We start from the raw sequence: 27,107 nt of genomic DNA on the forward strand, positions 1-27,107 counted from the left end.
GAAGCCCAGCACTGATAGAGTCGCGGCTGGAGCAGCTACGCGGCGAACTAGGGGCGCGGGTGCAGGAGGCGGCGGCAGGAGCAAGGGAACGTCAAGCCCACCGGGTCGCGCTCACGGCTCCCCTTACCCATTGGCTCCGACGTTCATCAACACCGGCGCTTAGCGGTCTCCGCAGTTTGAAATGAGCTGCACATGCGCAAAGCGGGCCGCGCAACTCAATAGGAGGAGAGCCGTTATGGGCCGGCCCCCTTATCGTACCCTCCCACAGTTCCGCCTTTCGCCGCCCCGCCCCACCTTCTTCCTGTAGCCCCGCCCCCTCAGCCTGTTCTCGGTCCTCCCTCCCCCTTCGCGGAGGCGGGGCATAAAGCTGGGCGTTTACTGGACTGCCGCGGTGTTTGGGACCACCTTGGCACCTGGAGCGATTCTATTATAGAGTAAGAAGTAATACTTTTTACTTTGTATTAAATGTGTTTCAAAATTTATTGCCCACAAAATGACATGTAAATAAAGATAATGTGCGCATGATGTCGTCCTAAAAGGGGTACGAGATCAGGAGTCTTGAAACCTGCTCAGGCCACTCAGCTGTGTCATCTGAGAGGAAATGTGGCACCGTTCTGGATGTTTTCGTCATTATAAAATGGGAAAGCTAAATTAGATGCTCTTATTGCTACCTGACCACGTTATGATTCTGACACGGTGTCCTATTCTTACGATTTAATGAAAGCTTGCAAGATAATTTTAATCAGAAAAGAATTACTTGTTGAATAAATTCATTAATCAAAAGTTGAGCGAAAGCCATTTTTTCTTTTTTCTGTGTGTGTGTGTGTGTGTGTGTGTGTGTAGGGAAGAGGGGTTATATGAAATAACTCTGAAATCCGACAAACCTGAGTTCCACTATACCGCCACTAATTCTGCCATAATGAGCAACTTAAACTTAATTCTTTTGTCCGTTAGTGGAAATAATATTAAAGTTTTGAGATATTGGGTTAATTCCTTTTAAAATCTAGGTGAAATGCCTGGAACATAGGAAGAATTCAATAATAAGTCATGCCATTGATGTTGTCATGGTGATTATTAAACTTGGTCTAGCAGAAGTTTTGGGAATCAGGCTACATTATATAACTTGGTGCTGTTACATTTGGTATAGATAATAATAAAAATTATCATTTATTGAGTAGTATGTACTATATAACAAGGTTCTATTTTAAATGCTCTCCATGCAGTAATTTAATTCTTGGAATATTTCTATGAGAGAAGACAACTGATATTCCCATTTTGTATACAACAGAACTGAGACAGGATTTAAGTAACTTGCTCAAGATCACACTACCTTTAAAGGTCAGAGCTCGGGGTGAACCCTGGTCTTCTGACTCCAGAACTGAGTACTTAATCGCCACACTTTTTAGCTCTCAAGGGAAATTTTCCACAAGCTCAATCATAGATGTAAAGTTTCAGATGGAAAACGATATTTCTCTGCGTCCACCAGAAACAATAACTCTCAGAGGTATTTTGAGAAACTTGAAATGCAGTGACATGCTGGTGTAGAGTACAGGGCACAAAAAGTGTCAGGCATTAACTGCTCTTTTCTTGAAAGAATAAGGAACAGCACCCTTATGAAAACAGAAAGTTATGGACATGCCATAGTTCCCAAACCAACTTTTCAGTTCCCTTTAGGCGCACCATAGTTTTAACATTCCAAAATAGGGTAGCTTGCCCTGGCCGGTTTGGCTCAGCGGTTAGAGCGTCGGCCTGCGGTCCTGAGAGGCCCGGGTTCGGTTCCCGCTAAGGGCACGTACCTTGGTTGCAGTTTGTCCCTGGCCCTGGTCGGTTGTGCAGGTGGCAGCCACTCGATGTGTTCCTTTCACATCGATGTTTCTCTCTCTCTCTCTCTGTTCCTCTCTCTCCCTCCCACTCTACCTGAACAAAAAATGGAAAAATGTCCTAGGGTGAGGATAAAAAAAAAAAAAAAATAGGGTAGCTTGCCCGGCTGGTGTGGCTCAGTGGTTGAGCATGGACCCATGCACCAAGAGGTCTCCAGTTCGATTCCCAGTCAGGACACATGCCCAGGTGATGGGCCCAATCCCCAGTGCAGGGCATGCAGGAGATGACCAATTGATGTTCTCTCTCACGGATGTTTCTCTCTCTCTCTCTCTCTCTCTCTCCCTTCCTCTCTCTAAAGTATGTGAATTAGATGTGTATATGGGAAATAAAGTACCAGAAATTTAACTTGAAAGAGAAGTAGAAACTTTTACTCATGATTTTGTGTAGGTAAATTAAATTTTGCAATTGTTAAAACTACATTAAAGAATATTTTAGCCCTGCTCTGGCTGGTTTGGCTCAGCGGTTAGAGCGTTGGCCTGCGGTCCAGAGAGACCTGGGTTCGGTTTCCGCTAATGGCACGTACCTCGGTTGCAATTTGTCCCCGGCCCTGGATGGGGTCATGTGTGTGGCAACCAGTCAATGTGTCTCTCTCACATGGATGTTTCTCTCTCTCTCTTTCCTCCTTTCTTCCTCCCCTTCTATCTGAAGATAAATGCAAAAATGTCCTCGAGTGAGGATATTAAAAAAAGAATTTTTTGGCCTTAAAAATTACACTCCAAAAATCAATTTGCTCTAGAAATTATAACACAGTTGTAATTATAACTTAAAGTTTGCTAAAGTGAAATAAGTTTATTTGTATAATTTTGAATTTTGCAATAAAAAAAAATCAGTTATTTTCTTTTTACTCTTTATTGCCAAATATTAGTCCCTCTGTTAAGTAGATTCACTTTAAGTAGCCTTTTAGACAAAATTAGATAGAAAGGCTGCATTAGACTATAATAGCCTAGTTAATAAAAGTGTGCTTGCAACATGCAGGTAGGTGGCAGCAATGTTCACACACGCACTCAGTTACTTTGGGACCTATTGGTCTTTAAGGTCTGCAGAGTCCTTAATTCCAAAGTGCTATATAAGTTGACTACCCTTTATGTTTCGTGTTCCTCTGATTTCCACCAAATAATTATGCTATGGGTACTTATAAAAAAAAAAATATTCTGAGATGTTCTAAATTAAATTACACTGACCAGACTGAGAGAGACAGAACAGTTAGTTTGCTAATGGCTGCAGGCCAGCTAACAAAAGACTTCTCACATTCCAGTTTTGCCTGTTGGGATTTTGAATTTATTTCCACAGATTATTTTAGCCAGGCACAATCTAATACCAGGGGTCTCCTTTTGTTGTTTTCACAAGGTATTCCCAAACTCTGCACCCAGCCAATCCACAATTCGTTATGTAGACTCTTATCCCAGAGCCGGCTCCACTTCACCTTCTCTCACCCCTTTACCTATAGCTCATGTAAATTCTTTCAGACTACCTCTTTCTCCTCGACCCTTCTCCCTACTTAATGTATAAAAATGCTTGAAAAACTCTTGGATGATAGACATGCTATCTTTTCTACGTAGCCATGTTGCTGGTGGTTTAGACTCCATACTCCAAGAAGGATCTTCTGGCTATCATTTTTGGCTCAATCAATTTTTACTTAAAAAAAAGAGTTCAGTCATGGAAGTTAAAGATTTTTAGTTTAACAGTACTTATCAACAAAATTACTGTCTCTTCCCTTACAAGGTTGCATGGAGAAACAGAAGTCATAACAGAAAAATATTCACAATTGAACTGACCCCCTTAAAAATTAGTCCAGCCCGGTCTGTGTGGCTCAGTGGATTGAGCATCCTCCCATGGACTGAGAGGTCCAGGTTCAATCACAGTCAGGGCACATACCCAGGTTGTGGGCTTGATCCCCAGTAGGGGGTGTGCAGGAGGCAGCCGATCCATATTACTCTCTCACATTGATGTTTCTCTCTCTCTCTCTCTCTCTCTCTCTCTCTCTCTCTCTCTCTCCCTTCCTCTCTCTCTAAAAAATCAATAAAAATATATTTTAAAAAATTAGTCCATATTCAACCCCACTCCCACAACTTAACATGAGCATGTATCCTAGCCCATCATTCCATTGGATCACCATTATTTTAGGATCAGTCTCACACTGGTTGTCAGATATTTTTTTTTTTTAAATACATTGTTAATTGATTGCAAAATGAAAATCTTGCAAAAGACAAATGGCTTCATAATATTGAGCATGCTACTCAAAAAATCCTCAAATTAAATGCAAAGCCAGAGACAAATACAATTAGACAAGCTGGATGATATTCAAGAGACGCTTGAAACATCAAAGGTTAACACCATTAGCCAGCAGGGAAATGCAAACCAAAACCACCATATGAACAAAATTTTCACTGAGAAAAAAAGTCACATCCAATGTTTAAAATGGACAAAAAATTGAGTAGACATGTCATCAAACACATTCAGGTGGCAAATAAGCACAGGAAACAATATTCAACACCATTATCACTAGGAAATGCAAACTAAATTAAAATGACACAACCATACACACTTACTAGTATGGCAAAAAATATATTTTTTAACTGACTATACAAAGAGTCAGTAAAGAGGAGCAGCAACTGGAAATCTCATATATTAGTAGTAGGAATGCAAAATGGTACAAATACTGCAAAACAGTTTAGCTATTTCTTATAAAGTCTAACATATACTTAACATATGACGCAGCAATTCCACACTTGGGTATTTACTCAAAAGAAACAAAAACACATATCTACACAAAGAATTGCATACAAATGTTTATAGCAGTTTTATTAATAATGGACCCAAACTGGCAATATGCTCATCAACTGGTGAATGAATAAACAAGTTGCAATACAGTCAATGGAATACTCCTCAGTAATAAAAACAAAACTGATTAAATGCAACAACACAGATGAATCTCAAAAGCATTCTACTAAGTGAAAGAAGCCAGACCTCAAAAGCTATCTGCTGTGTGATTCCATGTATGTGACTACATAAAACTATATGAACAGAAGTGAGATCTTGGTTGCTGGGGATGAGGAGGGATGGATGGAAGAGAAGACACTGACCACGAAAGGCCAAGAGGGAACTTTTTGCAGTGATGGAAATAGTCTAGGTCTTGATTTTGGTAGTGGTTACATGGTTATATCTTTTTGTCAAAATTCTTAGAACTGTGCTCCTAAAAAAAGGGGTGACTTTTGGGATGAATTATACCTCAATAATTATACAATCAATAAACCTGATTTGAAAAATTAGGAATGTTGGAGTTAGAGGAGAGAGCGAAACATAATCAAATATAATGTGAATTTTGATCAATCTGATTCAGAACAGAGAAGGTATAAAAAGCATTAAGCAACAGTGGAAAACTAAAATATTAATTGATTATTCAATGATATTAGGGAATTGTGAAATGTGTGTAGGCATTATAATGTTATTGTGTTTATATAAAAGAATGTCCTTACTCTTATGCCCTTATTCTTAGGATATACATATTAAAGCACGGAGGGGTAAAGTGTGATGTTTGTAAGTACTTTGAAACAATACAGTAAGAGAAAGAGACACAATTAAAGCAAATATGACAAAATGTTAACAATTGTTGAACCTAGGTGGTAGATGTGTAATAGTCTATGAATACTACTCTTTGAGCTTCTCTGTATGTGTGAATGGTTTCCTAGTAAAATGATGGTGCAAATGTAACTGACCAAAGAGTTGGTCTAGCCAGCACGGTTGATAGCCAATTAGGCTGAAATGGGGGTGCAGTGAAAGAAATTGGCTTTTATTTTATATACATTGTTTCTACACAATGGAGAACGGGCAGACTGTGCTGGAAAAAACAGAACTCTCGCATGGTTTACAAACAAGAAGTGTAATAGAGAAAAAAAATGAGCCATCATGGGTAAGGGGGTTGGGGTCCCAGGTCTTGCTAACGAGTCAAGGACAGTAAATCATTATTTCAGGCCTTGAAGTCAACTTCTGGGTCCCTCAATCTGGTTTTGTGGGGAGGTGACCATAAGGTCATTCAACTTCAGGGCTCAGGAGCTGAAACACAATTTAGAATGTGATGTTATCTTTAGCTTAACGAAACCCATACTTGTGACCATTTTAGGGCATGGCCATCATTTCTTCTTTAGCTAATAAATGTAAAGGAGGCCCTGGCCAGGTAGCTCAGTTGGTTAGAGCATTGTCCCTATATTCCAAAGCAAGGGTTCCATCCCTGGTCAGAGAACATATAAGAAACAACCAATGGCCCTGGCCGGTTTGGCTCAGCGGTTAGAGCGTCGACCTGCGGTCCTGAGAGACCCAGGTTCGGTTCCCGCTAAGGGCACGTACCTCGGTTGCAGTTTGTCCCCGGCCCTGGTCGGTTGTGCGGGTGGCAGCCACTCGATGTGTTCCTTTCACATCGATGTTTCTCTCTCTCTCTCTGTTCCTCTCTCTCCCTCCCACTCTACCTGAACAAAAAAATGGGAAAATGTCCTCTGGTGAGGATAAAAAAAAAGAATAAAAAAAAAAACAAAAACAACCAATGAATACTTAAATAAGTGGAACAAGTCAATCTCTCTCTCTCTCTCTCTCTTCTCTCTCTCTCTCTCTCTCTCTCTCTCTCTCTCTCTCTCAAATAAATAAATAAATAAAATTTAAAAATGTAAGGGAAGGGAATGAAGCTTACCAGGCTAGCTGTGAAGAAACCGAATTGAGTTCTAGGGGTACATATTAAATCAAAATCATAAGTTAAATAAAGCCTCTCAATTTCACAAAGTGATATTAATAAAGTTGCCAAAGTTCTCAAATATTTTTTAAAAAATATTATTCTTCAAAAGTTAAAAATGAAAATCTTGCCCTGGCCAGTTTGGCTCAGCGGTTAGAGCGTCAGCCTGTGGTCCGGAGAGACCCGGGTTCAGTTCCCGCTAAGGGCACATACAGTGTACTTCGGTTGCAGTTTGTCCCCGGCCCTGGTTGGTCGTGCGGGTGGCAGCCACTCGATGTGTCCCTTCACGTCGATGTTTCTCACTCTCTCTCCCTTCCTCTCTCTCCCTCCCACTCTATCTGTACAAAAAATGGAAAAAATATCCTCGGGTGAGGATTGAAAAAAAAAAAATGAAAATCTTAGCAAATTACTATCAAAGAATTTTGTCAGAAAAATTACACTTCAGAAATCAGTTTATTCCACAAATGATAACATAGCAATTATAACCTAAATTTTGCTGAAGTGAAATAAACTTATTTGTAAAATTTTGAGTTTTATCTTTTAATATAACATTTCATTATATTTTTTTACTCATTACTGCCAAATATTGGTTCATTTGTTAAGTATATTCACTTGAAGCATCCTTTTCTTACAAAATTATCCCCAGAAAGAAAGGCTCTACCTGACTGTAAAGTGCACTTGCAATATGCCGATAGGTGGCAGCAGCAATCACAAAAAAAAAAGCAATTTTGCTATGCAATGGGTCCCCAAATCCTTCATTTTAAAGTACTATATAAATTGACCAACCTTGACCTTTTCTAAGTTACTTCTGTGTCTATCATTTGATTCTTAGTTGTAATTATATTCTGTTATATATGCATTGTTTCTCTTAACAAGAACACAACAAATACACTATTTTCTGGGTCTCCTTTCTGTATCTCATACTTTACTTCTAGTCAATGTAATTCTTACCTCATAAAAAGGTGGCTTTGTAATTTAAAACAATGTAATATACAGATCATATGTCATAGAAATCTATACTTGAAACCTACATAATCGTATTAACCAATGTCACCCCAATAAATGTAATTAAAATAAATAAGCCTAAAGATATATACAAAAAATAAACAAATTTAGATTTTCAAAAGCTTAAAATATGGCCCTGCATTATAATTTTACCCTTTCAAATACTTAAATTACTTTGATGCTACTAAGCAGAAATGTAAATAATGTACATTTACATTTACTGACATAGAAATGTGTTCTAGACAGATTATATAAAAAATGTGGTTTATGGCCCTGGCCTGTGTGGCTCAGTTGGTTGAGTGTCATCTCATGCACCAAAAGGTCTCTGGTTTGATTCCTGGTCAGGGCACACATCTAGGTTTTGGTTGAAGCCCTGGTTGGGGTGCCTGTGGGAGGCAACCAATTGATCTTTCTCCCTCTCATTGATGTTTCTTTCCCCACCCCAAGCCCCACCTTTCCTCTTTCTCTGTAATCAATAAAAACATATTTTTATTTTATTTTTTCAAACAATTTTTTTGTTTTATTTAAAAACACACCACAGGATATCTTATTGTAATTAAAGATTTTTTTTTAATTGAGGTTTTTCTTGGATACTTTTCTCATTGCTTTGTATTTTAATGGCTTTAAATTTGTTCTATGATATTTATAATATTCTCCTCAGAGTTGCATGAATTGTAATTCTTTTTAAAAATATTTATTTATTTACTATTGTTACAGATGTTTCTCCTTTTTCCCCCAGTAACACCCTCCTCCCACTCCTGTCCCCCTACCCCAGCATTATTGTCTATGTCCTTATTTACACATACATGCATATACGTTCTGTGGTTTATCTTTTCCCACGCCCCCCCCATCCAACTGTTCTGAGTTTGTCAGTCTGCACCCCACTTCCATGTCTACGGGTCTGTTTTGTTCCTCAGCATGTTTTGTTCATTATATTCCACAAATCAGTGAGATCATGTAATATTTGGCTTGTTTCGCTTAGGATAATACTCTCCAGGTCCCTCCAGGTCATCTCAAAGGAGAAGAGATTTTTCTTTCTTATAGCTGCATAGTATTCCGTTGTGTATATGTACCATGGCTTTTTTATCCACTCATCTATTGATGGACACTTGGGCTGTTTCCAGATCTTAGCGATTGTAAATAGTGCTGCTATGAATATAGGGGTACATATATTCTTTCTGATTGCTGTTTCTGGCTTCTTGGGGTATATTCCTAGAAGTGAGGTCACTGGGTCAAATGGCAGTTCAACTTTTAATTTTTTGAGGTAACACCATATTGTTTTCCATAGTGGCTGCACCAGTGTACATTCCCACCAGCAGTGTGCTAGAGTCCCCTTTTCTCCACACCCTCACCAGCACTTGTTGTTTGATGATTTGTTGATGGCAGCCATTGTGGCAGGTATGAGGTGATACCTCATAGTTGTTTTAATTTGCATGGTTAGTGATGGTGAGCATTTTTTCATATGTCTCTTAGCCATTTGTATGTGGTGTTTGGAGAGTTGTCTATTTAGATCCTGTACCCTTTTTTTTTTTTAATTTTTTTTTTTATCCTCAACCGAGGACATTTTTTGATATTTTGTTCAGATTGAGTGGAAGGGAGGGAAGGAGGGAGGGAGGGAGGGAGAGAGAGAGAGAGAGAGAGAGAGAGAGAGAGAGAGAGAGAGAGAGACATCAATGTGAAGGGGACAGATTGAGTAGCTGTCACCCACACAACCAAACCAGGGCCAGGGACAAACTGCAACTGAGGTACCTGCCCTTGGCGGGAACCCAACCCAGGTCTCTTGGGACCGCAGGCCGATGCTCTAACTGCTGAGCCAAACCAGCCAGGGCCCTGTGCCCATTTTTAATTGGATTCTCTATCTTCCTTTTGTTGAGCTGTATGAGTACTCTATATATTTTGGAAATTAGCCCCTTATCTGATGTATCATTGGCAATTATGCTCTCCCATATAGTGGGGTCCCTTTCCATTTTGATGCTTGTTTCTTTTGCTGTGCAGAAGCTTTAGTTTGATGTAGTCTCATGTGTTCATTTTTTCCTTTGTTTCTCTTGCCTTAGGCGTTTAAAAGCATTTTTTTTTTTTTTTTTTTTTATCCTCACCCGAGGACATTTTTCCATTTTTTTTTGTTCAGGTAGAGTGGGAGGGAGAGAGAGGAACAGAGAGAGAGAGAGAGAAACATCGATGTGAAAGGAACACATCGAGTGGCTGCCACCCGCACAACCAACCAGGGCCGGGGACAAACTGCAACCGAGGTACGTGCCCTTAGCGGGAACCGAACCCGGGTCTCTCAGGACCGCAGGCCGACGCTCTAACCGCTGAGCCAAACCAGCCAGGGCAAGCATTTTTTTTTTTTTAAGGTAAAATTTTCTTGAAAACCTTTAAAGATATCTAGAAGGGGGGCAAAGAAAGAGATCAGTCCTCTGGAAGACCTCGGGATCCTCCGTGGAGCTAGGCCTCTTGGCTGCACGCTGCTCAGAGTGGGAGGGAGCCCCAGGTAGGTTCTGCAGGGAGGGGTGCAGGCAGATCCCCGAAGTCCTCGGTTTCCTGGGAGGTTAAGGCGGCAGTCTCTCTGGTTGTTCCACTCACGTCCTTTGCAGCGCCAGCGGCTGCCTGGGGGTCCCTCTGGGTCCAGGCTGTGGGCTGAGGCTCAGGACACTCTGGGCGGAGGTTACAGCTTTCCTTGAGCAGAAGTCCACACCCGGAGCAGCTCGGACACCACAACCCGCAAAAACAGTGGAGTGAGTCCAAGAAGTCAGGGCTGTGCCGAAAGGGGTCGCCCAGCCTGGGGTAGAAAGACAGCGCCCAGGGCCCAAAGGGTTCCTGGAGTAGAACTAAGGACTCCCCAGACTCTGCCTCCTGGGCTACAGAATCCCAAGCCTGCTTTCTGCAGGAAAAGCATGGGTGTGACATCACTTCCAGTGAAGTTTGCTCTGGGCCTCTTGGTGTGTCAGAAATCAAAACAGGGCAGAATGCTGGGTGTTGGCTTTGAACTTTGGAAAACTGGATGCTATTTTTCAAAGTTGGGTTGATTGTAGTGTGGGTTGGAGCAGAAGCAGAGTTCGACAGACTTCAGTAGAGGACACAGCTGGGCTGAGGCTGAGAGATTTCTGATAGAACACTTCTGCTGGGGTGGGAGATGATCAGGGAGACCCACCTACAGGGTGATGTGGTCCTGATGACACAGCCGTAAAGATCTTCTCTCCTGGGTAGGTGCGAATACTGAAGAACTAGGTATATCCCAATTCAGGCATATCATTCCTCTGAATCCATGGGAGGGAGAAGCTGGGGATCCGAAAGGGATGGCTGTGAGGATGACCAGGGATGGATACCCAGTGCTGACCCAGCTCCCAACTTGCTCTGGCGTCTCTGCTCAGTCTCCCACCTGCTCCTTGATGGAGGAAATAAACTCTAAAAGCATACTTTTTATTTTTATTTTATTTATTATTATTTTTTTTTATCCTCACCTGAGGACAATTTTCCATTTTTTGTTCAAATAGAATGGGGAGGGAGAGAGAGAGAGAGAGAGAAACATCGATGTGAAAGGGACACATCGAGTGGTTGCCACCCACACGACCCAACCAGGGCCAGGAACAAACTGCAACCGAGGTACATGCCTTTAGCGGGAACAGAATCCGGGCCTCCCTGGACCTCAGGCTGACGCTCTACCACTGAGCCAAACCAGCCAGGGCTAAAAGCATACTTTTAAAATTGTGGTTTATGAAACTGGGTATTGTATTAACTTGATTACATAAATATATACAAATAGAGAAAAAGTGATGGCACCTATCTAAACAGTGCTAATGGCAGATGGTAGAGTAGTATGTGATTTTCATTTTCTTCTTTATGCCTTTCTGTTTTGTCTAAAATATGTATAAGTAACTTTCCCATTTACAATAAGAAAAACAAAAAATATTTTAATTTAAGTATATATAGGACATGATATGTGAGGTGTTTATAAATTTAAATGTCTGTAAAAATATATATATATACAAACAATAAAATGCCAAAATTGTAACTTGCAGGAAATCCCTAACAAGAAGAGATTTACAAGGTGAAGGAAATAGGAAAATAAACTACAAGCTAAGATATGAGGCAGAAATGATGTACAGGTGACATAGAAAAAAATTTGACACATATTGTAGTGTTCACGTTTGCAAAATGGAACTAGATTATGGAGAACCTTCAATATCAGGATAACTTTTCACTTATTCCTATAGACACTAGAGAACTATTGTGATTAGAGGTCAGTTACATAGAAAGAATTCATGATAGCTAATCTAGATAAAAAGGGATCTACTATTAGGCATTTATCAGCTTACAAAATTATTGGGAGGGATTGGGAAATAATGTATTTTGGGCATTCAAGAATGATTCCCAAAGACACACTACAAAACTGATCCACCAAGAGTCAGCTGCTGCAAGCACAGTCAGGAATCAAATTGAAAAATTGGGAAGCTGATGCTAATGCTGAAATTTCTAGAACCATACTGACACTTGCACAGTCAGGAAGCCATCACAATGACAAAACTGCCCTGTCAAGGAAACCACCACAAATCAGAAGCCTTAATAACCAGGAAGCCACCTTATTACTTCTGGTTCCAGAAGCACACCATACCTGCCAAGACAGGTATTAGAAAACTGAGGTTCCAGGCCTTGACTATCAACATCCATGAACCTGGTGATCACACACTGGGACTTCTGATAACATTGCCACAGAAAAGAAGTGCCTACAGATTATTCTTTCTTCTAGAAAAACCAAAGGCAGCCTGAGAATGAATTCTGTCTCATCTCTGCCTTGCTAATATTAAAAGCATCCTAACTCCAGCTGCAAAAATATCTGGGAAATTGAGTTTTTAGCTTTTCAGCCTCTGCAGTAAAGAAAAGCACACTAGCCCTGGCCAGTTTGGCTCAGCGGTCAGAGCGTTGGCCTGCGGTCTAGAGAGACCTGGGTTCGTTTCCCACTAAGGGCACGTACTTCGGTTGCAGTTTGTCCCCTGCCCTGGTTGGGTTGCGCGGGTGGCAGCCACTCGATGTGTCCCTTTCGCATTGATGTTTCTCTCTCTCTCTCCCTCCCACTCTATCTGAACAAAAAAAATTTAAAAATGTCCTTAAGTGAGGATTAAAAAAAAAAAAAAGAATAGCACATTAGAAGGGGAATGAATGTTAAGCATCAAGCTGTTTTATGCCCTAAAGTAACACTAATGGATCTTGAATGAAGTGAAGGGGAAGAAAAATGTAGAGCTAATCCTCATATATATTGAGTTTGAAGTGGTTAAAACTGAATTCATTATTGCTCTACCCTCCAAACTATCTCCTTATCTGGAATTACCAACTTCTATTAAAACTGCCACAATTCTATTATTTATCTCATTTAGAAATCTGTATGAGTCCTGTATCTATGTGGCATCCAAGAAATATTTCTCAATAATATAAATGTTTTCCTACATTACAAAAATAGTATAAACATATAATTAGAAAAACTATTTGTCATCTTAGAAAAAACTCTGTACTGAAATGAAAATTATAAGGTTAGCAAATGAAATCATTCTGACAGAGCTACTAATATCACTTCTATAGCAGTGAATTGTCACCATTGTTTTCTGTCCCAAAAGACATACATCATAGGAGTAACTAAAGTTACTAGAGAAGAGAGTATTTTTTTATGGAGTTTTCATTTTTAAAAGGGCTCTATTATAAAAGACCCAGTGATCCTGCTTCTAGGAATATACCCTAAGAAGCCTGAAACACCAATCAGAAAGAATATATATACCCCCATGTTTGTAGCAGCACTATTTACAATAGCTAAGATCTGGAAACAGCCCAAGTGTCCATCAGTAGACGAATGGATAAAAAAGCTGTGGTACATATACACAATGGAGTACTACGCAGCTATAAGAAAGAAAGATCTCTTATCCTTTGAGACTACATGGAGGGACCTGGAAAGTATCATCCTAAGTGAAACAAGCCAAACAGAGAAAGACAAGTTTCATATGATCTCACTTATTTGTGGAATATAATGAACATAACAGACTGAGGAAGGGGGTAGTCCCAGAGACGCGGAAATGGGATACAGACTGACAATCCCCTAAATAGGGGTGGGTGTAAGGAAGAAATAAACCACAGAACTTATATGCATATATGCATGAACAGTGGACATGGACAACAAACTGGGGAAAGGGCAGGGAGGGAGGGGGAGGGGGGAATCAGTGGGGGGAAAAGGAGAAACATCTGTAACAAAAATTAATTAATAATAATAATAATAATAAAAAAAAGACCCTTGTTCCATGCTTGAATACCTTGCTGGTGCTCAATAAATATTTAGTGTTGAATGAAAACATGTACCTCAAAAGCAAAGAGAATTTTTAAAGTGTTTTAAGCAAGAGAATGACTTAAAGAGATTGATTTTAAATGAATCAGAGAAGAAAAAGAGTGGTAAATAGACTGCTTAGAAGCCTGTTTTAACTCCAGCTCAGAAGTCACTTAGCCCATCCCCTCATTTCATAGGTTAGGAATCTGTGACCCCAGAGAAGTTAAGTGGTTTGTTCAAGGTCTCAGAGCTGGTTAGTGCAAAACCTGGCTTTTCTCCCTATGCCCAAACACTTTTCCTACTACATTTCCTAACCTACAAATTCATTATTCAACACCTAAAACTTGAGCTATCTGTAAGAGGACTTCCATTGTAATGGCACAGAGGTACAATGACACTAGAAATTGTGGACAGATCTAACTGATTAATAATGTTTCATGAGGATTTTTGCATTGTGAAAATTTTTGTTTTTTTCTTTTTGATTGTTGCTTTGCGGGTTTTTTTGTGGATTTTTTGGAGACAGTATTTGAACTTTGGTATATTAAGGATTAATTTGAATTGCAAATCAGCAAACCAAAGGAACTTAACAGAGGTTGATGAACTGGCTTTTCTTTAATTTTGCTTTTTATTGCTAAAAATAAGAAAAATATTAATTAGATCATTATTTCTCAAAATATTCCCATTTTTACATTTTTTTTCCTGTCATACAACTCTCTGGCCATAAAGCCAGTGACTGCTTTTCTCATATTCCAACCACTAATGATTCCCAGCATCCCACCTCCCTCACTGCTGCTGCTTCTTTTTTTTTAATCCTCACCCGAGGACATTTCTCCATTTTTTGTTCAGATAGAGTGGGAGGGAGAGAGAGGGAGAGAGAGAGAGAGCGAGAAACATCGACATGAAAGGGACACATCAAGTGGCTGCCACCCACACAACCAACCAAGGCCGGGGACTAACCGCAACCGAGGTACGTGCCCTTAGCGGGAACCAAACCCGGGTCTCTGTGGGCCACAGGCCGACGCTCTAGCCGCTGAGCCAAATCAGCCAGGGCTGCTGCTGCTGCTGCTTCTTATTTCTCTGTTCTCAGCCCTCCTTGTACTTCCTTTGAGTGCTACACCAGCTACCAGCTGCCAAGAGGTAGATTTGGTCACTTATCAAAAGGTTTTCTTTTGGCATTTAACTCATTTTTTATTACATTGAAACTAAAAAAAATAGTAGTTTTATCTAAAAAAATTAAGTTGGACTTAGGTTTTATCATTTGAAGATTTGAGTAACAGGAAGAAGATTGAATATAACATAAAGACAAGGCAGTAATTTTGAATCTTCAACTCCCTATTTCTGTTTTAAACTGTATTCATTTTGATAGTACACTTGAACGCTCTTCCCTGGTTTAGTAATAATCAGTCTGTATCATTGTACTTCACCCTGTAGACCATTTGGCTTCCCATATCTATGGCTGCAAATGCAATGGAAACTCCTGCTGGTGGGGGAAACCATGTAGTCTCTCCATTAGAAAGGGAGGATCAGCCTGTAGGTGCCTGGCTTGTTTTGATTCCTGAGAATAGGCTGGTTTAATTGTGGAGAATGCTGAGGCCCAGACTACTAAATCAAGAGTTTTTCTGAAATACTGAGTGTGAAATAGTAAATAGTGTAATATCTCAAGACCCCTGCAAAACAAAGCAGAATTTCTCCCAATGTTCCCTTCCTCCATTATTCTTTTTACAGGATTGAGCTAAATCCAGTCTCTCAAGGACCATTTCCCACATGGAACTATTAATTGCAGTATGGCCCTAGTGTAGCTCTAGAAATCGTACTAGAAAACTGTAGCATCAGTGATCCAGAGCTCAGAAAGGATAAAAGAACAAAATTAAAGTTTAAAATGTATAGCTTTCTCTGCCAAACTTATTTTGCCAAACAGCCCCTGGTAACACGTGGATCAAATGCTGAGTTTTATGCTTAGTGGGCCTTCAAAATGGACATGGGATAAAGAACTCCATTTTTCTTAAAGTTTAAACAAAGCTCGATCCTGAAATACAACAGAAATAGTCCGAATAAAAGTATACTATGGCCCTGGTCGGTTTGGCTCAGCCGTTAGAGCGTAGGCCTGCAGACCGAAGCGTCCTAGGTTCGGTTCAAACTAAGGGCACGGGCCTCGGTTGCGGTTTGTCCCTGCCCTGGTTGGGGTCGTGTGGGTGGCAACCATTCAATGTGTCTCTCTTACGTTGATGTTTCTCTCTCTCTCTTTCCCCCTCTCTCCCTCGAGCTCTATATGAAGATAAAAGCAAAAAAGAAAAATTTCTATAGAGAATGGCAGCATAGGTAAACGCGGTATTGCATCCTCCAAATACCACATCCAAATTACAGCTAAACTACAGAACAATCATCATTCAAAACCACCTGACATCAAGCTGAACGGAAGTCCTACAACTACGGAATTAAAGAAGCCACATCGAGACTGGTAGGAGGGGTGGAGGCGCAATGGGCTGGTCCCACACCCATGTGTGGCAGATAAAAATCAGGAAGACACCACGGTGGGAAGGTCCTCCCTGAGGACTGAGGTGTCCCCGTCCCACACCAGGCGTCCCACTCAGATTTCCAGTGCCAGGAAGAGGAGTCCCCATAACTTCTGGCTGGAAAAACCAGCAGGAACTGAGGCTCAGGGAGGCTGAGGCGGCTGGAGCCCCAGGCAGCTCCTCTTAAAGGGCCCGTGCACAGACTTATTGGACTCACTCCCTCTAAGCTCAGAGGGGAGGCAGCTCGAGGGGCACCAGAGACATACAGGGAAGAACTGAGCTGTTTGGCATTGGAGCGAGGGCTGGAGAGGGGGCTTTCTCAGGGACAAACGTGCTGTCAGAGGCCTTTGTTCCTTTGGTGAGCCCTTCCCTGGGGCGGCAAACAGCTGCCATATCTGGGACTCCAGCAACCTGGCTCACACTGGTTGCCCTACCCTGGTGATTTATTCAACAATAAAGATTTTAAAAAAAGAAAATTTCTACAGGAAAAAAAATGTCCTTGGGTGAGGATAAAAAAAAATTTTTTTTAAGTATACTATGAATTAATTTTTAGTAAGTGGAGTTAATTCAAGTCATGCCTTCTGGGGATAAAAGTGGACAGCAATTAAAACAAAAAGAAAACAAATGTGACCTTGATGTCTCCTCTAAAGTCCATAATCTCCAAATTGGTTTATTTCATCTTCTGGTGATGCTAATCTTCTGTTTATTTTGTTATTGTAATTCTAAGTACCTGTAGTTTACTCAAAGATTGCTTTCTTAAAGTTATCTATGCCTGTTTTTCTTACCCCATAAAAAGTAAAGGAAAGAAAGTATGTGTGTGTGTGTGTGTGTGTGTGTGTCCTGTTGGTGGTTTAAAATCGAGTTGGGACTTCCTCTTTGAACAGTTGCCTTTTCCTCTCACACAAGGTAGATCTCATTTTGCTTGAGACTGGATACAGTTGAAACCAAACCACACACCCACGAGAGGGTATGATGGCTAAAAAGCCCCCGAAACCAGCCCCTCGAAGGATCTTCCAAGAAAGGTTAAAGATTACTGCTCTACCCTTATACTTTGAAGGTTTTTTATTAGTCAAGAGGTCAGAATACCAGGTAAGTCCAACGATAATGTTAAACTAGAAGCTTCAATCTTAATACATTTATTTCATGGTGGTGTGATGTGACAAGGACCTCCTTGTTTCTGTTGGGATGAAACCCTTTTCCTGGAGCTCCGAAATATTATTCCAATTTTGCATAACTTAAATAGAATGTATGGCTTAAACATACGTGTATATATGTATGTACTGTACAGGGGTGGGCAAAAGTAGGTTTACAGTTGTTCATATGGAAAAATATACAAGAGTAAATAATAGTATAAGAATAAACTCTGACTTTCACGTACTCACAATTATAAACCTGCCTCCGCCCACCCCTGTATATAATAATATAAGATTCTAATATTAAGTACTGAGATAAAAAAAAAAGTTCAATAAGCTAAATTTCCAAAGAATTAATTTACACATCACAGAAGATTTTGGCTTAATAGATTAAATGTTTCCTGTATTTTCTCTGCAGTTTACTACTATTTCCATGATGACTTGTATCATTAAGATAAAATACTGTGATTGAAAGTAAACCTGCTCCTATTCTCAGTTGTTTGAAGTTTATTAATAAGGATCAAATTATTTTATAAAGTGTTAAACTTTTGTAAAAAATTGTGAAAATGATTAAAGTGATGCTGTTTAACATTATGTATAACAATATGTTCTAAAAATACTGTTCAAAATATTGAGTTTAAAAGATAATATTTAAGGTAATTGAAACATTTTAAAAAGAAAAAAAGATAATACTTAGGGTGCTTTGTGGGTGGTATGTACTCCACATGACATAAATATACTCTGTAAGAAAATTCACAAAGTGTCCCATATTTAAAAAATGTAAAAAGGAAAACATAGCTAGTTAAAATCAGTGCTTTTAGAATAGTAATTGTACATCATTTGAAATTAACAAGGTGAATAAACACAAAGTGCATGTTACTAAAGAAGAAAATCACTAACAGCTCAAATTTTATGAAATTATAATAATAGAAACTAGAAAAAATGTAAGTATTTTAAGATATGCCATAATAAGTGTTTAATAATATTTTTCTGTGGATTTATTATTACATGGAGAAAAATTGTATATGTGAAAACTGTAATAGTACATATTTCTTGCATAAATAATCAAACCATTTACTATTTGAGAGTAAAGACATGGTAATTTGTATTCTGTTATGAGTGCTAAACATGTATTTTTAATATTTGTCAGTTACATTGGAATATATTTTGCTTGATCCTATATGCTTTAAAAGTGAATTCAGTCTTGTCACTATGGGTTAGCCACATTGTTACATTTTGCCAGGAAAGAGGAACTGGGGTAAAGCAATTTCTAATTTAAATTTTATCATTCATTGATTGTTTTCCAAAGTATTTATAATAACTGTTTCTGATACCAGACTCCTTTTCATGTTTAAAGAAGGCATTCCATTGGTATGGTTAGGAGAAAGAACAAGGATTTTAGAGTGTCAGTAAAATATGACTTTACCTGATGGTTTTCTTACTCACACCTTATGATTTTATACAAGTTACTCGATATCCTTGAGACTTGATTTCCTCACCTATACAATGGAGAGGATACTACTTGCCTCCCAAGGTAAAATGCTGGGGATACAGTAGGTGCTCAATCTATTTATTCATTCAAGCAACATCTATTGAATACCTCTTATGCATCAAGCATCACACTTAGTTCTGGAGAATATGAATAAAACACAAAGACCCTACTTTTAAGAGACTAAGTTTAGTAACCTTACCCAATTACTACTGTACCTTTTCTTAGAAAGCATGCTTTGCCCTGGCCGGTGGGCTCAGTGGTTAGAGCATCAGCCACACACCGATTGGGTTGCAGGTTTGATCTTGGCCTTGGTCCTGGAGCATGAGGGAGGCAACTAATTGATGTCTCTTTTTCTCTCTCTCTTTTCTCTCTCTCTCTCTCCCCCCTCCCTTCCACTCTCTATAAAAATTTTTTAAAAACTCAATGGAAAAAATATCCTTGAGTTAGGATTAACAAAAAAGAGAGAGAAAGCATGCTTTGAAATGGAAAGAATACACAATAGGCATAAACATTTCTGATTGAATTAACTTGTGTTTCCACTTGACTTCATAGCAAAGTATCTTTTACTTGTATGTCAGGGAGATCCTTACAGTAACTCTTCTGGATAGAAATTATTTTATCGCATTCACAGATAAATGAACTGTGGCTCACAGATGTTATGATCAAGGTTCCTCATCCAATAAGGAACCTAGTTTGGATTTTTTTTTTAATTATTTATTTATTTTTTTGTTACAGGTATTTTACCTTTTTTACCCCATTGGCACCCCCCTCCCCATCCCACCCCCGCCACGTCCCCGGCTTAGTTGTCCATGTCCATTGGTCATACATACATGCATATAAGTTCTGTGGTTTATCTCTTCCCACCCCACCACCCCCTCTTCTGAGGGATGTCAGTCTGTGCCCTACTTCCATGTTTCTGGGTCTACCGTATTCCTCAGACTGTTATGTTCATTATATTCCGTATATAAGTGAGATCATGTGGTATTTGTCTTTTTCTGCTTGGCTTATTTCACTTAGGATAATACTTTCCAGGGCCCTCCATGTCGTCTCAAAGGATAAGAGATCTTTCTTACCGCTGCATAGTACTCCATTGTGTATATGTACCACAGCTTTTTTATCCATTCATCTACTGATGGACACTTGGGCTGTTTCCAGATCTTAGCTATTTAGTTTGGATTTTATTGGCAAGCACTTGACATCATCATGCTGCCTCTCAAACTAAAGTTCTAATTCCATTTGATCATGGGGTTCCAAAGGTTGGGGATATCTAACCACTAAATTCTTTATCATACTGAGTTTAATGGTAAACTCAAATCAAACAGTTGTATAATTGCATGAAAATGAGATAGTGACCTTAAACTCTAAATACAAGATCATATAATGACTATGAAGCTACCAATAAATTCAATAGTCCTATTTCAGTCCCTTCAGAGACTCAACATAAGTGATTGCTAAAAAATAAGGAGCTTTGCCCAGCCGGTGTGGCTCAGTGGTTGAGCGTCGACTCGTGCACCAAGAGGTCCCTGGTTCGATTTCCAGTAACGGCACATGCCCAGATTGTGGGCCCGATCCCCAGTCGGGGGCATGCAAGAGGCGGCCAATCAATATTCTCTCTCTCTCTCTCCCTTCCTTCCTCTCTCTCTAAAATCAATAAAGAAAAAAAAAAAATAAGGAGCTTTGTGCTACATGTATTTTATTCAAAAAGATGTCCCTCAAAATTAATTTTAAAAATATTTACATACCTTTGTAGATATAAATATATACCTAGATGTTGATTATTGAGAGTGATATTTATATGACTCAGATTATACTAGTATTCATGAGAGTTTATCTGAAACTAAATCAAGATGTGACACACGGGTCTCTCTCTCTCTCTGCATACCGAAGGTAAATTTGATTGATCTTAGGTTTGTAGCTGTGGTTGGAGTTCACAGGACCTATTGTTACTTGTAATCTTATTTTTCCTCCAGACTGCCTTTACTCTCAACTCAGTGCCTTTGTTCTTGCTTCTTTCCCTGTTTAATAAATCCTCCTTAATTCCTTCCATAAAGCTATAGGTTCATTTACCAGTAAAACTCCCATTTTTCCCTGGTTAACACTACCCAATTCATATCATTCTGTCATGACTGAACAACTCTGTAGTTTTTCTCAGGAACACGGATGGATGTCTGCATGTACATACAGAAGAAAATCAAAAAGAAAATCAATAAACCTTGACTAGCTATTAGTCGCTGTAGTTTTTCTGTCTGATGGTAGGTTAGTACTAATGAAGCTAATTAAAAAAATAAACATAGCTGGACTGGTGTGGTTCGGTGGACTGAGCATCGTCCCATGGACTGAGAGGTCCCAGTTTGATTCCCAGTCAGGGCACGTGCCCAGGTTTCAGGCTCGATTCCCACATGCAAGAGGCAGCTGATCGATCTTTCCCTCTCACATCAATATTCCCCTCTCTCTAAAAAATCAATAAAAATATTCACATGCTTACCTTCTTCCCTTCCCTTCCCTTCCCTTCCCTTCCCTTCCCTTCCCTTCCCTTCCCTTCCCTTCCCTTCCCTTTCCTCCTTCCCTTCCCTTCCTTTCCTCTCTCTCTCTCTTTCTCTCTCTCCCCTTCTTCCTTCCTTCCTTTCTTTCAGTTTACAGAATATCCTCTCCTCATATATAATCCCATCGAAAGAGATCTATTTTAGAGATTTTTTTAGATGTCACAGTGTCTGTCACACACACATACAAATCACCATATATGGATAATATAAATGCAAAATACCTGTTAATAATGTGAGTGAGGAGGCAATGGTTTTTTTTTTTTTATTTTAATTTTATTTTGTATTGGTTTCAGGTGTACAGCTTAGTGGTCAGACAATCCTATGCTTTACATAGTGGTCCCCTCATTATTTCCAGTACCCCAACTGGTGCCATATATAGTTATGACCATGTTATTGGCTATATTACCTACGCTTTACTTATATCCCTGTGACTTCTGTACTTCTTAATGCCTTCACTTCTTTCACATAGTCTCCCAACCCCCCTACCCTCTGGCAACTATCAGTTCTCTTTCTGTGTCTATGAATCTGTTTCAATTTTGTTTGTTCATTTATTTTGTTCTTTAGATAACACAATAAGGGAAATCAAATGGTATTTGTCTTTCTCTGACTGACTTATTTCACTGAGCATAATGCCCTCTAGGTCCATTCATGCTGTCACAAATGGTAAGATTTCATTCTTTTTATGGCCAAGTAATATTCCATTGCATATATGTACCACATCTGTTTTATCCACTCATCCATTGATGGGCACCAAGTTGTTTCCATATCTTGGCTATTGTAAATAACACTACAATGAACATAGGGTGCATATATTCTTTCAAATTAGTATTTTGGGTTTCTTCAGACAAATCCACAGGAGTGGAATCACTGGGTCATAAGGCAGTTTCACTTTAATTTTTTTGAGGAAACTTCACACTGTTTTCCATAGTGGTTACACCAACTAGCAATTCTTTTTGTTGTTGTTGTTGTTAGCGGCCAACATTTATGGAATACTCACCATGTTTCAGGTCCTATGTGCTTTACGTACATTATTTCATTCAATCTTCAAAAACTCTTTGAGGCAATAAGAGGAGGCTGGTTTCCCTACCTTAATTCTTGGTCCCTTAACTGTGAACTCTCACACACAAAAAAACACAGTAGTTATTATTATCAATATTGTTATTACAATTCAGTGTTTTTAATATATTCACAAAATTGTGCAACCATCTCCACTATCTAGGTCTATAACATTTTTGTCCTTCTAAAAAGAAACTCTACTAGCAGTTATTTCCACCTCCCCTGGCCTGTGCATTTCAATACCTATTTGTTGGGACTTTTCCTTTCCCCAGCTTCAAACCATTAAAACATGAAGACACAGGGATCATACAAATGAATATCAATTAGTTACTTTTATTATTAATCTAATCTATCTATCTATATGTGGCTTAGATTTAAGGCCAAAACTCTGCTAACATCTTACCTTAGATGCAAGTAGCCTTGAGCTACCTTGAGTCACTGTACAGGTGAAAGGCGATTGTGACGCCAATAGGGCTGCAACCTGTATAAAAAGAGGAAGACATCTGATGGGGCTGAAATGAGGTTTGGGCTCTTGCTTATTAAACTGCTTGACTGCGATGTGTCAGGTATATGTTGGGCATCTGGATTTCAGACAAGAGGAAGAATCTCTTTGCCCAGTTTTATAACTGCTCCTTTGGGGACCATCTGTTGGCTGCACCTTCTATCCTATGCCCTTTGGAATTGTTCTTTCCTATGGGAACTTGTTCTTTGTCAATCTGTTCATTACTTTACATGTGGGCCAGCTCTCAATGGGGAGGTAGGATGGAGTGGAAAGACCACAGTGCTCGGACAAAGAAACATTGCTCCAAGTTCCAACTCTGCCCCTGAAGTAGATTGCTGCAGTAATACTACCAATTTGTTCAAGCCTCAGTATGCACACTCCCTTTTGTAATGGGACTTTTCTGCTCCTTCTATAGAGAGGTTCAGTCTAGTTTTCTACTGGTTGAATCTGGTCTGAGCCCTGCTTTGGTAAACATGACACAAGCAAAGGATTAGAAAATACTCACACATTGGGTTTTGCTCTCTCTTGCTCCTGGGAATCCCTCTGCCAATATGTGAACAAGTCTAGGCTGGCCAGAGAATGAAACTGTGTGGAGGGAGACTCCAGCTGGGGTGTTTCCAACACCAACAACCATTTCCGATTCTCTGGTCACCAACTGGTTGTTGAACAATTCAGTTCAATTCTGAAAGTAACTACCTACCCAGATTTAGTGCAGAAGCCACAGTTTAATTAAGGGCTCAATCCCACAAGACTGCCCCCCTCAACCCCTCCACCATAACTTCAGTCACCAGTTGCAAGTCCCTGGCCTCCCACACTTCTGACTGACTGGCTATAAATCAGGGGTTCCCATGACCCCCTCCTAAGATTAAACAATTTACTAGAATGGCTTACAAAAACTCAGGAAGACACTTTCCTTACATTTACAGGTAAGGAATGCAAATGAACAGCCAGATGAAGCTGTATATAGGGCAAAATCTGGGAAGGTCCCAGGTACATGTGAGTGTTTCTGTCCCTGTGAAGTTGAGGTGCACCACTCACTCAGCATGTGGATGTGTTCACTAATTAGGAAGCTCATCAAATATCATTGTTCAAGAGTTTTTATGAAGTTGAATCTTTAGTCTCACCCAGACTCCTACTCCTTCTTGGAGGTCAGTGAGTTGGGCCAAAAGTTTCAACCTTCTAATCATTTGTTCTTTTGGGGACCAGACTTATCCTGAAACTCTCCATGGGTCCCATCTCAAGTCACCTCATTAATGTGAACTCAGGTATGATGTAAAGAGGCTCATTATGAGTAACAAAAACACTTCAATCACTCAGGTTTTGGGATCTCTGGGCCAGGAACTGGGGGACAGGGACCCAATATATTTCTGATTCCACCACTCCCAGTTGTTCTGCATTCCCAGCTAAAACCCCAGGCAAGTAAGTGAGGCCACCCTAGACCATTTGGTCATAGCCAAATATCATCATTTAAAGAATCATCAGCCAGCCACAGATTGATAAAAAATGGAAACCATTTACTCTTTAGTCCACCAAGTTTTAGGGTAGTTGTTATACCGTAAAAGCTGACTAATATAGCCCCTCATCAGCCATGAAGACAAAGGGAGAAAATAGTTTCACTAAGAATATGAAAAAGATGGTTGTAATTCAGAATGAATTTCACCTTGAGCTTCCTGGGAGCCAAAGCAAATAAAAACAATGGGTTATAGAGTTTCCATTATTTGAGAAAATGAATACAAACATTTTGCTGATCAAAAAAGGGATAAATGATGTGTCAGTATTAAAGAAAAACAAAACACCATAGTATAAAAAGTGGCTTCACATTTATAATCAAATGAAAAAATTTTCTTCATGTGATTTTCTTACCTTAATTCTCAATATAAATTCAGCTAATCCAGCATGTTACAAAAACTCAGTTTATTAAATCCTAAAGGAAGAAATGATCAACGTGTTCATGAAACTGACTAGAATTTTTTAAAACATACTTTTGCAAGAGCTGGGTATGAGGGTAAGTTCTTAGATGTGGAAGGATTTTATTCTTTAAACCCTCCTGTCATTCTTTTGTAATACAATCTTCATAGAACATAAGTTTCCTTTAATTAAATAAACTTTTACTTGGGTGAAATGAGAGTCTGATTAGGTTATTTACATTAATTAATTAATTAATTTCTTTTTGTTAATCTCACTTGAGAGTATTTTTCCATTGATTTTTTTAGATAGAGTAGAAGGGAGGGAGGGAGAGAGAAACATCAATGTGAGAGAGACATTGATTGGTAGCCTCCCACATGACCTGGACTGGAGCCAGGGATCCAACCTGCAACCCAGGTACATGCCCTTGACTGGGAAATGAACTCAACACCCTTTGGTCCACAGGCTGACACTCTAACCACTGAGCAAACCAGCCAGGGTGATTAAACTTAAAAAGTTGTATTTCTATAGAACCCATAGCAATGAGAATATATTAATAATAAAATGTTTACCACATGAATGAAATTTGGACTTCAAAGTTCAGCTTTGATGGTGTTACTTTTACTATTATCGGTTTTTCATGTTTCCTTGATCTATATAAATATATACTATTGAATCCAAACTATGAGTCATGTACTATGGTATGTACTTAATATGTATTAATTTATTCAATCCTTTCAACTGTCCTGGAAGGTAGATATTAAATGCTTGTCCTATGTCTTATCCTGGACCCTTAAATGGCCCCTCTTACAGGTGCAACTTCCACTGAAATTGCATAAAAATCAAATGTCTTAAATTAACGAGGAAAGTTTTAGTAAATTATCTATTTGAATACAGATCAAGTTACATCCTTACCTCACATCTTTTTTTTTATCCTCACTCAAGGATATGTTTATTGATTTTAGAGAGAGGAGACAAAACCATTGATGTGAGGGAAACATTGATCAATTGCCTCCTGCACACACCTCAACCAGGATCAAACCCACAAACTAGGTATATGCCTTGACAAGAAATTGAACCTGCAACCTTTTTGGTGTATGGGAGGATGTACTAACCGAGCCACCCGGCCAGGGCCTAACCTTGCATATTATATTAAAATAAATTTGTGAAGAGTTTCATTGAGAATTAAATGTAAAATTAAGCCATAAAAATTAGATGATTTATCTCAGGATAAAGAAGAATCTTATATCTCACAGCAGGTAAGAAAGTTACAAAGTAAAATATAAAAATAAAATAGGAAAATAGTTGAATATCACACTGATGCTTATGATTTCTTTCCCACAGGGATACACACGTTATTGGACAGAGTTGAGAGGAACTACACTTTTCTTTTATAATGACAAAAAAAGTACAATAGTAAGTAGTTATCATATTCAGCCAATTCACTTTTTTTTCCAATACACACTTGTCATATAGTTTATTATTCATTATGATTTTCTGTCTTCCAAGAATAGAAATGTTCTACTAAATCCGCCTCAAATAAGAATATTTATATCTGTGAGGGCTATTAATTATAAGAACAATAGTAGCAAAATTTTCTGGGCAACTCAGAAGAAGGTATTAACTCATATTTTAAACTTTGCATTCTTTCTCATCCTGATAATAAAACTTGGTTGAAAAGTAGAAATTTTAGCTATAAACCTGGACACGGTGCCTAATGCCAGGAGATAACCTTAATTTCCCCTCTTTAAATCTTGCTGTCACATGGAATTATAACCTGAAAGGAACTAGATGATCCCCAAAGCCTCACAACATACAATACATCACAATTTGTTTTTTTTGGGAAAGACAAAAACATCCACCACCAATGAGGACTTGTAAGAACTCAAGCATGAGAAAAACAATGAAGGGATTCTGATATTTATGTATTCATATTAATTTCAAATAATTGATATGCTTTTCACATTTTCCACACAAAAAAATTGAAAGGTGATTGTGTATTTCATTCTTCCCCACAAATAAAGTGTAGTATTTTAGTAGCAAATGCTTGCTT

General features: G+C 39.1%; 1 protein-coding gene across 1 annotated transcript in view; it reads left to right on the forward strand.

The window, feature by feature from the left end:
• The first annotated feature begins 17,325 nt into the window (after positions 1–17,325).
• STAP1 (signal transducing adaptor family member 1) overlaps positions 17,326–27,107 on the forward strand; it is a 38,881-nt gene continuing 29,099 nt past the window's right edge. The window contains exons 1-2 of the mRNA XM_036276662.1: positions 17,326–17,512; positions 26,399–26,470. Coding sequence (XP_036132555.1) covers positions 17,393–17,512; positions 26,399–26,470 — 192 coding nt within the window. The 5' untranslated portion in view covers positions 17,326–17,392. The remainder of the gene's footprint in view (positions 17,513–26,398; positions 26,471–27,107) is intronic.

Source organism: Molossus molossus, unplaced genomic scaffold (assembly GCF_014108415.1).
Source record: "Molossus molossus isolate mMolMol1 unplaced genomic scaffold, mMolMol1.p scaffold_m16_p_1, whole genome shotgun sequence".
NCBI classification, from domain to species: domain Eukaryota; kingdom Metazoa; phylum Chordata; class Mammalia; order Chiroptera; family Molossidae; genus Molossus; species Molossus molossus.